At 40.3% G+C, this 14156-nt stretch overlaps 1 protein-coding gene across 1 annotated transcript in view; it reads left to right on the top strand.

Moving 5' to 3' along the window:
- Positions 1-1852: 1852 nt before the first annotated feature.
- Positions 1853-14156, top strand: part of LOC120030343 (dedicator of cytokinesis protein 11-like) — a 131887-nt gene continuing 119583 nt past the window's right edge. Inside the window, exons 1-4 of the mRNA XM_038975717.1 lie at positions 1853-1961; positions 11213-11329; positions 12570-12659; positions 12815-12897. Coding sequence (XP_038831645.1) covers positions 1860-1961; positions 11213-11329; positions 12570-12659; positions 12815-12897 — 392 coding nt within the window. The 5' untranslated portion in view covers positions 1853-1859. The remainder of the gene's footprint in view (positions 1962-11212; positions 11330-12569; positions 12660-12814; positions 12898-14156) is intronic.

Here is a 14156-nt window from a genome sequence, read left to right as displayed (position 1 = left end):
ATTTGATTTGATATGATGACACTTTACATAGCCTTTATGAAATGTAGGAGGGAACACTGAAACGAGAGATTGTATTGGCTGTCTGAACAAGAAAAAAAAGTACTGTGTAGCAAATAGGTCATCTGGTTTAACACAGTTTGAGCAGCCTAGATATTTTGTTTTAAGATGACTATGTAAAGCAACTCAGAGTTATTGGATCAAGGCAATAAAATATTGGTTTGATACGTCTGGTTATACTGTATATAAAAACCTTTACTTCAATCAGTTCTCTTTGGATGTTTGGACAGGAAACAGTGAAGTATCTCTACTGAGTATATCTACTGCCTCTAATACTACAGACCCCAACCCAGCCCAGCTCAAGGGTTAACGTTTTCCGTAATGTAAATAAGCCCCCCCACTGCATAAAAGCTGCATTTCTGGCTCTTGGTTTTCGTCATAGGCCTCCAACATTAAATACTGTTATTAGTTGTCATAGCATTAGCATTGAATAATATTTTTGTTGGCCTAATTTCAAACCTGTGTTTGTTACCAATATATTTTTTGTTACTCATGTAAAACCAAATCCTCTAACTAGCCTCACTAGTGCCACTCTGCATGTCCCCTATACATTTCCTACGAGTGTAATGCAAGGCTTTGAAAACTTAGCAGATGTCTTTTTTGATAATTGCAAGACACCAGAATGGTTTACAGTTCACTTACCAGGTATTGTGTTGGGAGAATTCCGTTGGACCTCTCACAGTGGAGGTTCTCATCACCTTACCAATGCCTCACTGCTTATGACCCGGTGGCTGTATAAGGCACTACTGCCATCTGGAACAACACAACACAGAGAAGATTGACATTTACATCTCCAATGTTTTTTATTTATTTGAGCAAATACATGGTATGGGTAGGCCTTCTATACCCCTATTGGTACAATTAATCCTCAAACACATTCAGCCCACAGATATAAATAGTTGGATGATGACAAGGCATAGTGGCATCAGTGCCATTAGGATGTGGCTCACATACTTCTCTGAATCACGTTATCCAGAAACGAACTGTTTGTCTCTTGGTTGCCTTGACTTTAATGGCTTATGTGGCTAATCGGAAGCAGGCAAACTTAGCACTCAGAACAACAGGCCTTGTGTTCTGGAATCTAATCTGATTACTAGAGAGCATGTGGTATGACCTCTTATGAGAGTAATGTAATTAAATACCATTATTAAATAGGCTACATGTACACTATTAACTATTAGTTGTTATGAGTGCAAATCAATTTAACTTTTTTTGTAATCATTCGGGGTCTGAAAGAAGGAAAATATAAATAGTTTAAACCCTACAGAATTTGAACTGTATGACTGCTGTGGTTCTCATCTTTGTCCACTAAAGAGCGACATTCTCTCATATATAATCTATGAACAGATGATGATTTTCTCACTTTTTATGCCCGGGTTGGTGTATAGATAATACGAATTTACTCCTGCAACCTACCCAAAAATACCAATACGATAATCTCCAATGAAAAGGAGGCAAACACATACCATTATAGTATTACAATAATGACCTAAACTTTTCCATCCAAAAAATACAATTCAACTGTGAATGTATCCTGAATATTAGTACAGGTGATCATGCAATTTGTAGTTGACCATTTCTCACAGTGGTTAGTCAGGTAGTTGAGGTGTGCACCAATGGTGTATACCTATCCGTCTCAGGGAGGAGAGAAGGGAACAGGCAGAAGGAGGCGCACGAGATGCTCTAGAGCCTGTTCGGTCCACCACCAGCCCCGCCTCACAACGCCACCGCTGCCTGACCCACCCGCCCCATCTGTCAGTTATACCGGGACTTAGGTGGTGGTTTTCACGGGAAAGATAGCTATGTCGGAGGTACGGAGATTTACCAAAAGGTTGAGTAAACCTGGAACGGCGGCGGAACTCAGGCAAAGTGTCTCGGAGGCTGTGAGGACATCGGTGATTGTGGTTAGTATGGTGGCTTATTATCTCAACTTCAGTTAGCTGGTAGCTAAGGTACCTTGCTGTCCATACCCGCTCACTTTACTACGGAACCATAGCGCCAGAGTCCGGTCCGGTTTCATCCAGAAAAGTCTTTGTATACGTTTAGTTTATAACGTTACTTTAATGTCCGAACGACATTGTTTCCAGTTTTATCGAAGACGCGTGTCAGCGAGTCTCACCATTCCCCATATGTCACCCACTGAGCAGAGCTTGACACATTTGATTACAAGTGGCAATTTAAACTTGCGTATAATGTCGTAATTATCTGGAAATTAATACATTTCGTTAGGCAGAAAATGACGATATTTTAAAAAGGATCATGTGTATATATAAAGTAAATATCGTATTGCGATATATGTGTCATTTTTCTGTGGCTATGGTGTGTAGAGCACAAGAGAGAACACATGGTATCCCATGCCTCTTGGCATCAGGTCTTGGCTGCAGCGCCTTTTGTGCGCTCGCAGAATGTGCAGTGCCAATTCTGAGTTGGCCAGCGACACTGCATGGTTACCCAAGATCCCATTCCCTTTTCTTGCATCCTGCTCCTTTCTATGCTGGGTGGGTGGAATTCATATTTTTAATGCCCCAAGCATGTACAGGATTATTGATCCTGATGGTCTTTGATGATATACCTACAATAACAGTTCAGTCTTTACAGGAGCTTTTTCCCTTTCTTTGTTGAAAGGACAATAGTGCTGTAGGCTATATCATGGATCGTGATTTGAGCACTAGTTGTGGTTTGTAGTTTGGTTGGCTGCTTGTAGCATTGGCTTAAACCCTGCTATGATGCAGGGAATTGGCTTGAGATAAATTGCACACAAAACTGATGAAGCACTTCAGATGTAATCATTCACAGAGGGCTTCTTTGGGTTCTGTGTGTGTGTGTTTCTTTCTGATGTCAGTGTTTTTGCAAGAGATTGCTCTCTGACATCAAAAGACGCATGACCTTTCGGGGTGACTCATGACCTCGTGATTTGTCATCATGGGATTTCTCCACTGTAAAATCTCCCACACTGTCGATGTCATCTGATTCACCAGGTCTCTTTCTCATATGTGACACAACCAACACACAAACCCAGCCAAGACAATGCCAAGACAACATTCAGTGGACTTTTGTAAACCTGCCTTCGCCCAGACCTTTTTTTTATTAACAAACATCTCCAGTCAAGTCTTATGACAATGACGCAGTGAAGGCAACAGGCGAAGTCATCTTGTGATGAGATTTGATGCTGCCTGATGTGTGCTAGGCAACACAGGTTCCCGGAGTGTGTGTTGTGTCTGGTTAAGCGGATGATCCTCGGGGTAACGGTCGACGTGGTAACAGAGAACAAGCGCTGTTTTGTGGAGGTTGCCTAGCCAGCAGTGATTCTCTGGAGGCATGCTCCAATCATGCTTCGTGTGTGTGTGTGTTTGGTCTGTCTTTATCTGTCACATTTGTCAATGGGGTTTCTTGTTTTATTCTTCTTCCTGGCAATCCACGTTTTCTGCTCTTTCCATACTTTCCACTCTCCTTTTTTAAACTGCCCAGCTGGTGCGTCTAGGAACAACTTTTCCTACGTTCAGTTGGGAGGGCTAGGTAGCCTATTCCTTTTATTATGGGGTCTGTTCTCTGTGATCTGAAAAGGAGTGGATTGGCTCAAGTAACAGCTTAACATAAGCCTAGTAGTAGTATATTACTGAGGCCCACCAGCTTCAACTCGCAGTCCTTTCAGATCATAAGACATTGGGACGTTTCGAACAGTAGCTGAAGTGAAACTACTGTACGTGTCTGAGGTCGCAAGAAGGCTCTTGGCGAATCACAAGGTGTTGTTTTGATCAAATATACAGTGCCTTCAGAAAGTAGACTTTTTCCACATTTAGTTGTGTTACAGCCTGAATTTAAAATTGATTAAATGTAGATTTTTTTTTTGGGGGGGGGGGGGGGGGGTCACTCGGCTACACACAATACACCATAATGTTATAGTGGAATTAAGTTCTTTGAAAATGTTGCACATTCATAAAAAATTAAAAGCTGAGATGTACTGAGTTAATAAGTATTCAACCCCTTTGTTAAGGCAAGCCTAAATAGGTTCAGGAGTAAATATTTGCGTAACAAGTCACATAATAAGTTGCATGGACTCACTCTGTGTAATAATAGTGTTTAACATGACTACCTCATCTCTGTACCCCACAAATACAATTATATGTAAGGTCTCTCAGTGAATTTCAAACACAGATTCAACCACAAAGACCAGGGAGGTTTTCCAATTCGACACAAAGAAGGGCACCTATTGGTAGATGGGTAAAAAATAAATGAAATAAAGCAGACATTGAATGTCCCTTTGAGCATGGTGAAGTTATTAATTACACTTTGGATGGTGTATTCACTACAAAGATGCAGGCGTCCTTCCTAACTTGCCGGAGAGGAAGGAAACCGCTCAAGGATTTTACCATGAGGCCAATGGTGACTTGTTACAGAGTTTAATGGCTGTGAAAGGAGAAAACTGAGGATGGATCGACAACATTGTAGTTACTCCACAATACTAACATAATTGACAGCATGAAAAGAAGGAAGCCTGTACATGATAACAAATATTTTTTTCAAAACATCCTGTTTGCAAAAAGGCACTAAAGTAATTCTGGCAAAGCAATTAACTTTTTGTCTTGAATACAAGGTGTTAGTTATGTTTGGGGCAAATCTAATACAACACATTACTGAGTACCACTCTCTATATTTTCAAGCATACTGGTTGCTGCATCATGCTATGCTTGTAGTCGTTAAGGACTGGGGAGTTTTTCAGGATAAAACATAATAGATCTAAATGGAATGGAGCTAAACACAGAGAAAATCTTAGAGGAAAACCTGTTTGTCTGCTTTCCACCCGACACTGGGAGATTAATTCACCTTTCAGCAGGACAATAACCTAAAACACAAGGCCAAATCTACACTGGAGTTGCTTACCAAGAAGACAGTGAATTTTCCTGAGTGCCGAGTTACAGTTTTGACTTAAATCTACTTGAAAATCTATGGCAAGACCTGAACATGTTTTTCTAGCAATGATCAACAACCAATGTGACAGAGCTTGAAGAATTTAGAAAATAATAATGGGCAAATGTTGCACAATCCAGGTGTGGCAAGCTCTTAGGGACTTACCCAGAAAGACACAGCTGTAATCGCTGCAAATGGTGCTTCTACAAAGTGTAGACTCGGGGTTGAATACTTATGTAAATTAGAAAATGTCTGTATTTCATTTTCAATACGTTTGCAAAAATGTCTAAAAACATGTTTTCATTGTGTGTAGATGGGTGAGAGAAAAAATGTGAATTAAACCATTTTAAATTCAGGCTGTAAGACAAAATGTGGATAAGTCAAGGGGTATGAATACTTTCTGAAGGCACTGTATCTATATGAGAGTGTGTATTAGTGCTGAGCGATTAACCAAAATGTTATTTATTTTCTTGTTTTTTAAAACTAATTGACCAACTCGGTTCAGTTATTTGAATTCCATTTAGTTTTTTTTTCTTTTCGTGAGGGCAATGCATAGTGTTTCTAGAGATTAATCAAATCAAGCCTGAACTGTGCGATGTAGTAGGCAGTTGTAGTTTCCAACAGGTCAATATTTTACATAGTTTAGCGCAGAAAACATGCTAATTATCTACAATTAACTTAATCCATTGTGTACCTACTTGTTCGGTCTGAGACGGAGAGAAGAGAGTGTGCGATGGGGAGGGAGTTGTGCGATGGGGAGGGAGTTGCTTCGTGAGGTATCTCTACCTGAAAATACATGATCTAAGATTGATAGTTGCTTTTCAGCAGTCATATTCCTTATTTACTTTGAAGAACTGCTAAAATAGTGATTTTTGTCAGACAGCATTATCACGTTTTAAGGTATCCCAGGTGCAGACAGTGTTGAAGAAACAGAAGTTTATTCTTTAAACAGGGGCAGGCAAACGACAGGTCCAGGAAGGCAGGGGTCAATAATCCAGAGAGGGTGTAAGGCACCGGAACAGCAGGCGGGCTCAGGGTCAGGTCAGGCAGAGGTTGGTAATCCAGAGTAGAGGCAAAGGTACAGGATGACAGGCAGGCTCAGGGCAGGCAGGAAATGTCAAAACCAGGAAACTAGAAAACTGGGACTATAGCAAAGACAGGCAAGGGAAACCGCTGGTAGGTTTGAACGAACAAAACGAACTGGCACACACAGACAGACAGAAAACACCGGTATAAGTACCCAGGAGATAATGGGGAAGATGGGCGACACCTGGAGTGGGGTGGAGGCAAGCACAAGGACAGGTGAAACAGATCAGGGCGTGACAAGCACAGGCAGCAGCTCTATAGAGATGGAATGAAATAATAAAGTCATCAATAAAACAAATGTAATATACAACAACTGAAGTATTTTATTAAAGTGAATAAATGATAGTTAATAAGTGATAAGCAGTAATGGACAGTCACTACCATCATGGGACTTTTATTCATTGTTTTATTCTGTGCTGTTACAGCCTTCAACCCAAATAATCTGAAACCGAAATCAAAAAGCACTAATCGCTCAGCACTAGTTTGTATATACAAATTGAAGTCAGGTCAATGGATGTGGGACATGGGGAGTATCTGTGTTCACTATTGATGGGGAACTGTTGAGGTCGATGAGGACGCTAAAGGTGAGGTGAGTGGGACTTGATCTAGAATAGTAAACAAACAAAAAGTTGACCAACTGGGGACATTTTGTTAGTCCCCACAAGGTCAAATGTTATCTCTAGGGGGTTTAGGGTTAAGGTTAGAATTAGTGTTAGGATTAGAATTAGGGTTAGGAGCTAGGGTTAGTTTTAGGGTTAAGGTTAGGTTTTCAGGTTAGGGTTGGTTAGGGAAAATAGTATTTTGGATGGGACTGAATTGTTTCCCCCACAAGGTTAGTTGTACAAGACTGTGTGTCTTTGTGAACAAATAAACACCAGTACTAAAGCTCCCATCTGCTAGAGTTAGACTTCTCCTCTGTCTTTCCACTGAACCGTAAGAGACAGACACCTGGAAAGTACTCTCTCTCTCACTGACATTGTAGCCAAAGACCCCTGAGGCATGTTGGAGTGACGGTTTATGTACGGTGATGGTGTTTGGAGTGTCCAGGGCCAGATTGATTGCCAAACCCCTTCCTTCGTTCCTTTGTGTGTTTCTCTCTCTCTCAGGCTGTGGTTTAGTTTCACAGGGGCCTGTGAAACTACTATGTTGTTTACCGTGTTTGTGTGACAGAGAACAATGAATGGGGGGAGGGGAGGAGTGAGAAAGAGAGAGGGAGAATCACTGTGCACCAGCTGAAAGGGAAGTAGTTGACCTAGTTGGTCTCCTCTCCACTCACTCACTAACTCCCTCAACAGAAGTACAAAGACCCTCTGCTCCAGCTGTGCTGCCTTTAATGGAATTATAAATGTGTGCCAGGTGGGACACACACACACACACACACACACACAGCTGTACACGTTGGCTGAATCCTTCCCTCCCTTGAAGTTCTCCCAATGTCTTTGGTCACTGACGGGTAGCCACTGCAGAATGGGTAGTTCCATACCACAGGCTGCCTCTGCATGAAACTGCCCTGAGGCCCAGGAGTTTATTACTGTAACATAGAGATGATGACATATTATTCAAAATAAGCTTATCCTATATGCCTATTACCATTATCAGTAAATTATTACGGTAGCTTCTGCTGAGTCTTGCACTATTATTAGAATTAACGATTGACTTTGCCTAGTTGCTTCTCCTTGCCTGAGTTGCTTTGTCCCGGACTGACTCACATGTCTTAGTTCTAGTATAGTGGGTTTTTGTAGTGTTTATTTTATCTGATAATTCCTCAGAATATAGGATTTGAAATCATCCACTTCTCTATGAAACTCTCAACAGGATGTAGTGACTTTATAGCAGATATGTGGTGGAGGTGGAGCCGCCATCTTTGTTTTGTGGTTGTGTTGCCTTGGTAACATGTCAGACTGAGTCACTACTCAATGGCTGATGAAGTTACAACTCCTGCTATAACTTGTGCCCTGCTGCAAGCAACCTAAAGTCAAACGAGAAACAGTAGCCAGGAACTTAGACCCAAAGGTTAAAAGGTTATAAGGAATTATTCAAACCCTGTCCGGTGCCTAACCCTTCTGCAGAGGACTCCTCTGTAGGGGGCCATGTAACATTGCAACCTCTGGGGCCAGAGTGTTGGACATCAACCCCTAAAGGACATTCTGTTGAACTAGATTACTAAACCCTGTGTTCACAGTGGTATAAGAAGATATGTTTTAAACTCTCCTCCAGTCCAGCAGTCACTCTAATATTTCTCTGTTCTTTCCTTCTATGTTTGTCATTTGTTTTTCCCTCCTTTCTCTCTCTCTTTCTTTCTTTCTTTCTTTCTTTCTCTCGCTCACTGTCGCTCTCTAGCTCTCTCTCGCTCTCTTCCTGGGGTCCAATAAACATAAAAATACTGTTTGTGTGAATGGGCAGGTGAGGGTTTGTGCCTCTGTTTCTGTGTCTGTCCGAATGTATAGCACCAGTCAAATTGTTAGACAAACCTACTCATTCAAGGGTTTTGCTTTATTTTTTACTATTTTCTACATTGTAGAATGATAGTGAAGAAATCAAAACTAGCATATGGAATCATGTAGTAACCAAAAAGTGTTAAACAAATCAAAATATATTTTATATTTGAGATTCTTCAAAGTAGCCACCCTTTGCCTTGATGACAGCTTTGCACAATCTTGGCATTTTCTCAACCAGCTTCACCTGCAATGCTTTTCCAACAGTCTTGAAGGAGTTCCCACATATGCTGAACACTTGTTGGCTAATTTTCATTCACTCTGCGGTCCAACTCATCCCAAACCATCTCAATTGGGTTGAGGTTGGGTGATTGTGGAGACCAGGTCATCTGATGCAGCACTCCATCACTCTCCTTCTTGGTCAAATAGCCCTTACACAGAGTGGAGGTGTGTTGGGTCATTGTCCTGTTGAAAAACAAATGATAGTCCCACTAAGCGCAAAGCAGATGGGATGGCATAAGTGTGCATTGCATTCTAAATAAATCATTGACAGTGTCAACAGCAAAGCAACCCCACACCAGCACGCCTCCTCCTCCATGCTTCACGGTGGGAACTACACATGCGTAGATCATCCGTTCACCTACTCTGCGTCTCACAAAGACATGGCGGTTGGAACCAAAAGTCTCACATTTGGACTCATCAGACCAAAGAACAGGTTTCCACTGGTCTAATGTCCATTGCTCGTGTTTCTTGGCCCAAGCAAGTCTCTTCTTATTGGTGTCCTTTAGTAGTTGTCTTTGCAGCAATTTGACCATGAAGGCCTGATTCACACAATCTTCTCTGAACAGTTGATGTTGAGATGTGTCTGTTACTTGAACTCTGTAAAACATTTATTTGGGCTGCAATTTCTGAGGCTGGTAACTCTAATGAACATATCCTTTGCAGCAGAGGTAACTCTGGGTCTTCCATTCCTGTGGCGGTCCTCATGAGAGCCAGTTTCATCATAGCGCTTGATGGTTTTTGTGACTGCACTTGAAGAAACTTTCAAAGTTCTTGACATTTTCAGTATTGACTGACCTTCATGTCTTAACCTTTTCACACGTACCAACACATGGGTGTGATCATTCTACAGTGTTCCCTGCAGCGTACAATCAAACCGGTGTGGTTAGAACGCTGATTTAGAACGTCCATTTTCAATTGACGCAACAATCAGCATTTGAGCTGGCAACACTGTTTTTTTTCAGAAACATTTTGCACAAACACAGTCCTTACAAAGTGTCCAGAATGTCCAGAATGTGAGCAGTTTTATTTTTGGATGCAATGTTCAGACATTCACAGAAGTAGCTACAGCATAACACAATCATCCAAACAGGAAAATGTAGGCTACATTTGTCCTAGTGCTAACAGAGGAAAGATTGACATAACACAAGCGGTCATATTTTTATAACTCTCGACTGACAGAAACGACAATAGGAATTAGCTAATAGCAATTACTATTTATAATTAATCACATAACGGGAGAGCTCACCATGGATTGAAATAATTGAGTAAAACACGTTCTAGAAATTGAAAGTAATCCGACGATGGGTAGTTTCTGCGCTCCACCATGTTTGTTTTTTCACAGAAACCAAAGATAATAAGAGGAGACCAGATGCGTTTGGTCTGTTTATAGTATGCATGTTGAAGGGGGTGTGTCGTCTACCATCGTTCACATCCCACCATTCACTTCCAGAAGGTCTGAAACCCAGAATGCATTGTATGTCAACAAACATGGCTCCACACATAGCTGGAATTAGCTTAGCTTATCATAATCAGTACATACTTCAAAAAAGTATTTTACACACAATGTGTTCATTACTGTCTATGCAAGAATCGGAATGGATGTTTTGTCACCAGTACTTGAAAACATGTGAATAAAACAGTAAATATATAAATAATTACCACACCAAACATTTTCTGATAGTGATTTAATGATACAAGTGGCGCGTGCCGTCAGTCAATCAAATCAAATCAAATTTATTTATATAGCCCTTCTTACATCAGCTGATATCTCAAAGTGCTGTACAGAAACCCAGCCTAAAACCACGTAACAATCACGTAACATCACACTCCCACTCTAAGAGATTCAGTGGTGTTGTTTATGTATGTAGCTAGTGAGCTGAGCTGTAGCATTAGCAATGTCTTTCAAAAGGAGACAACTCACAAATGCGGAAATTCTGGAGTTTTTATAAAATTCTGACAATGAGTCTGAGTATGAAAGTCAGGAATCCGATTCTGACCGTGACAGTGAGGAGCTGCCCCCCAACCTTGTAGCTAGTGGGAACCCTGAATCTGTGTCTGTCTGAATGTATATGGTAACCTCTGTGTCTTTGACTCGCAGAGCTGTCTATTTATTTCTGGAGCAGCTTATTTCAATGTTTCTCCCCTGTGTGAAGGAGTGGGTGAGGGTGTGTGTACATTATCTTCGTGTCTCTTGATAACTTGACTACAGATGTAGGATCTTAATTTGAGCCAGTTTGCTACAGCAGGAAAATAATCCTGCAGCAACAGGATATATGGATTCTAATTCATTTAATTTTCCGTTGGAGAAAGTCACATCTGAAATTACAAAATGCAAATTACAAACTTCAGAAGCCTTTTTAAACCTCAAATACTCTCCAAGTTAGAAATTTCCCCTGCAACAGGGTGATTAAATTAAGATCCTACATCTGTCTGTGCGCCTACAGGAGCAGCCTAAGGTAATTGAGCCTTTGGACTATGAGAACGTGGTGTTCCAGAGGAAAGCCCAAATCCACAGTGACCCTCAGCGAGACCTCCTGCTGTGTCCTGTCGACGACGTCTCGGTACACACGCGCGCACACACACACACACATGGAAAAGGGCACATGTAGCGCTAAATAGGGTGTTGCAGCACTGGAAAGAAACACTGCTTGTTTTGTTTGTTAAAATTCCCACAAATGTTTTATTAGAGAACATTTATACAAGTGACACACTCTTTCAAATATGCTTCTAGAGTCACTGGATACCAGACCCACATTTGAAGAGTTTCATTCCAAAACGATATATATCAATTTTCAGAAATGTTGGTAAATTAGCTTTTATTTTTCAAATAAATTATGAAAGATATAGTGGGAAAAAACACAATCTAATCATGGCATGGGGTTGTTCAATGACAGACATGTATTTGTTTCAAATCTATCACTTGATGGTTTAATTTCAGAGAAAAATAATAATGTTTCTGCTATATACAGTATCCACTTCACTCTCAGAGAGAAAAGTAGTATTGCTAGGTTTTACACCATCAAATGTAACAAATAACTATACTTAATTTTTATAAAGAAATTTATAAATGATACATTTGTGACATCAATATTTAATTTTATAATTATTCAATACAGTAATATGAGAGCTGTATGTAAATAAAACATTTACATTTTTTAATTTTTTTTATTTATTAGATGAACTTGTCCAGAGTTAAAGTTAGTGCATTCACCTTTAGATAGCTAGGTGAGACAACCACATATCAAAAACATAAAAACTAATTTTCATACACATTCAAAATCTATGAATTCAAAATCTAAGAACAGTAATATTTTAACCCCACATTAAGGTGCCCATAAGCAATAATTTCTGGTGAATATAGCGTTTTGGAAACACAGTTGTTACTGCAATGGAACCTGTGGTATGAATATGAGGAAAAACTGCAGAAATGGTGATTAGTTTAAAACCGCAACATCAGCAAATTCTAGAAGAAGTGGCTCAAGGTGGGCATTTTTATAGATTTCCCTTTCTATAATTAATGTTTCCCTTTAAATTACTACTTCAAGTCCTAACACACAGCCTTGCTTCCCCCTTCAAAACCAATGTATTTATTGCTGAAAACAAAGCGAACAAACTACAGTAGTCCAATCCAGTCTAACCAAACTCATTCACAGACATTATTGGGACTCATTCAAATACAGATTATTGGGACACTTTCAAACATGTAGTTCTGCTCAGAAATCATAAAGCAGCATGACTTTTCCCATTCTAAGAGACTGTTCTCCATCATCTCTCTCACTCTGTCTCTCTTTCTCTCTCTAGGAGTCTCAGATCTCTCGTCAGAGGAGGACCGTGGTTCCCTCAGTGCCCCAGAATGCAGAAAGGGACGCCAAGAGGCTGTTTGCCAAAGAGGTACTCATTCAGTCTACACTAGTACACAACACATGCCTATAGACTTGACAAGGATATATGGTAACCTGAAGTTAGATCACCTTTTCTGTCACTATGTGCACTCTCTATTTACCTGCTTCCCTGGTGTTGAACTCTAATGTTGACCTGTTGGGCAGTGCATCAAGACGTACAACATGGACTGGCACGTCATAAACTACAAATATGAAGCCTACTCTGGTGATTTCCGCATGCTCCCAAGGTAAGTCTTTAATAGAAAGCCATCATTAGAAACATGCTTCCAAGGTGCTGTATATCAGGAATAGAAAGAAGCCACTGATAGAAAGAAACGGCATAGGACTGACCATGTGGAAGACCTGAAGCAAGAAGTAGATGTGTTGACGATATACCGTAGACCTAGCTTTTGATACATTGAAGATAAAGGAGTTACTGTGAATTTGACGGTAGCTTACAGGCAGCTTGGTGGCAAGTGAAATTTGGGGTCACCAAAGCAGAAAGAAACTTAACTGTTTTGTCAATCACTAAACGATTATCACATTGAAATGAATTGCCCGAGAGGGGGGAGATGAGGTTGCACGTCCTTTTAAAACTAACACCGCTCAAAAACCACATGGAATCTGGGAATAATGTGTACATCACTAGATAGAGGACAATTTTGTACATTTTGTAGTGTTGCATTTTGAGTAGAAAGTGGTCCGCCAACATGGTAATTGTAATGCAACACTTTTCTTGATAACGGGGGGCAAACGATTGGGGTGTAGTGCTGTTTAAACTAACACTATTCAAAGGCCACATGTATAGGTTATTCCAAGTTTCCATGGTTGGTTAGTTAAGATCTTATAAAAGGCTTCTATCTATATTTTGGATGTTGATTTTGGGAGGCTGCCATCATGGAAAAGGTAACAAACAACTTTTTCTGTTAACTTGAAAGTGACAACGGTTGGCTGCTATTTAAATGATAGTGTATTGTTGTGTGGCCAGCGACTTTTATAGCGAGACCACCCCGAATTATCAGTGCCATTTGAGAAAGAAACTGCATGGCTGCGTTCTAAGTCCTGCGACCCCAGCGCGTATGACAAAATCAACCGTACAAAACCAACAATATTGATCTGTTTTAAGCAATTGATCTTGTGTCATCGTGTTGACTATAAACTTTTATACTAACATCACCAATCTGAGGTCAAAATTATGTGTGATTTTCCCCCCCCCCAATTCGATGTGGTCATGGAAAGTAGTGTAATATACATGAATGAATTATGACAAAATATCTAAATGTCTTAATTTAGGATGATAGTAAATACAGCAAACTCAACAACAACAAAATGTCTCACTTGTTTAACTATTTAGATTTTTTTTTTAAATCCGAAGCACAATTTAACCAGGTGCTCTAGACTTGAGCGTTCATATGGTCTGTGCAGCAGGCTGAACGTTTGACGTTCCTAATTTTAAATTGATGGGCCAATATAACCACAAAGGAGTTAAGTTGGTACAGCATTCTCA

This window comes from Salvelinus namaycush, chromosome 36 (genome assembly GCF_016432855.1).
Source record: "Salvelinus namaycush isolate Seneca chromosome 36, SaNama_1.0, whole genome shotgun sequence".
In the NCBI taxonomy this organism is placed as follows: Eukaryota; Metazoa; Chordata; class Actinopteri; order Salmoniformes; family Salmonidae; genus Salvelinus; species Salvelinus namaycush.
The sequence above is the reverse complement of the archived record's forward strand: the minus strand, read 5'-3'. Positions and strand labels throughout refer to the sequence as shown.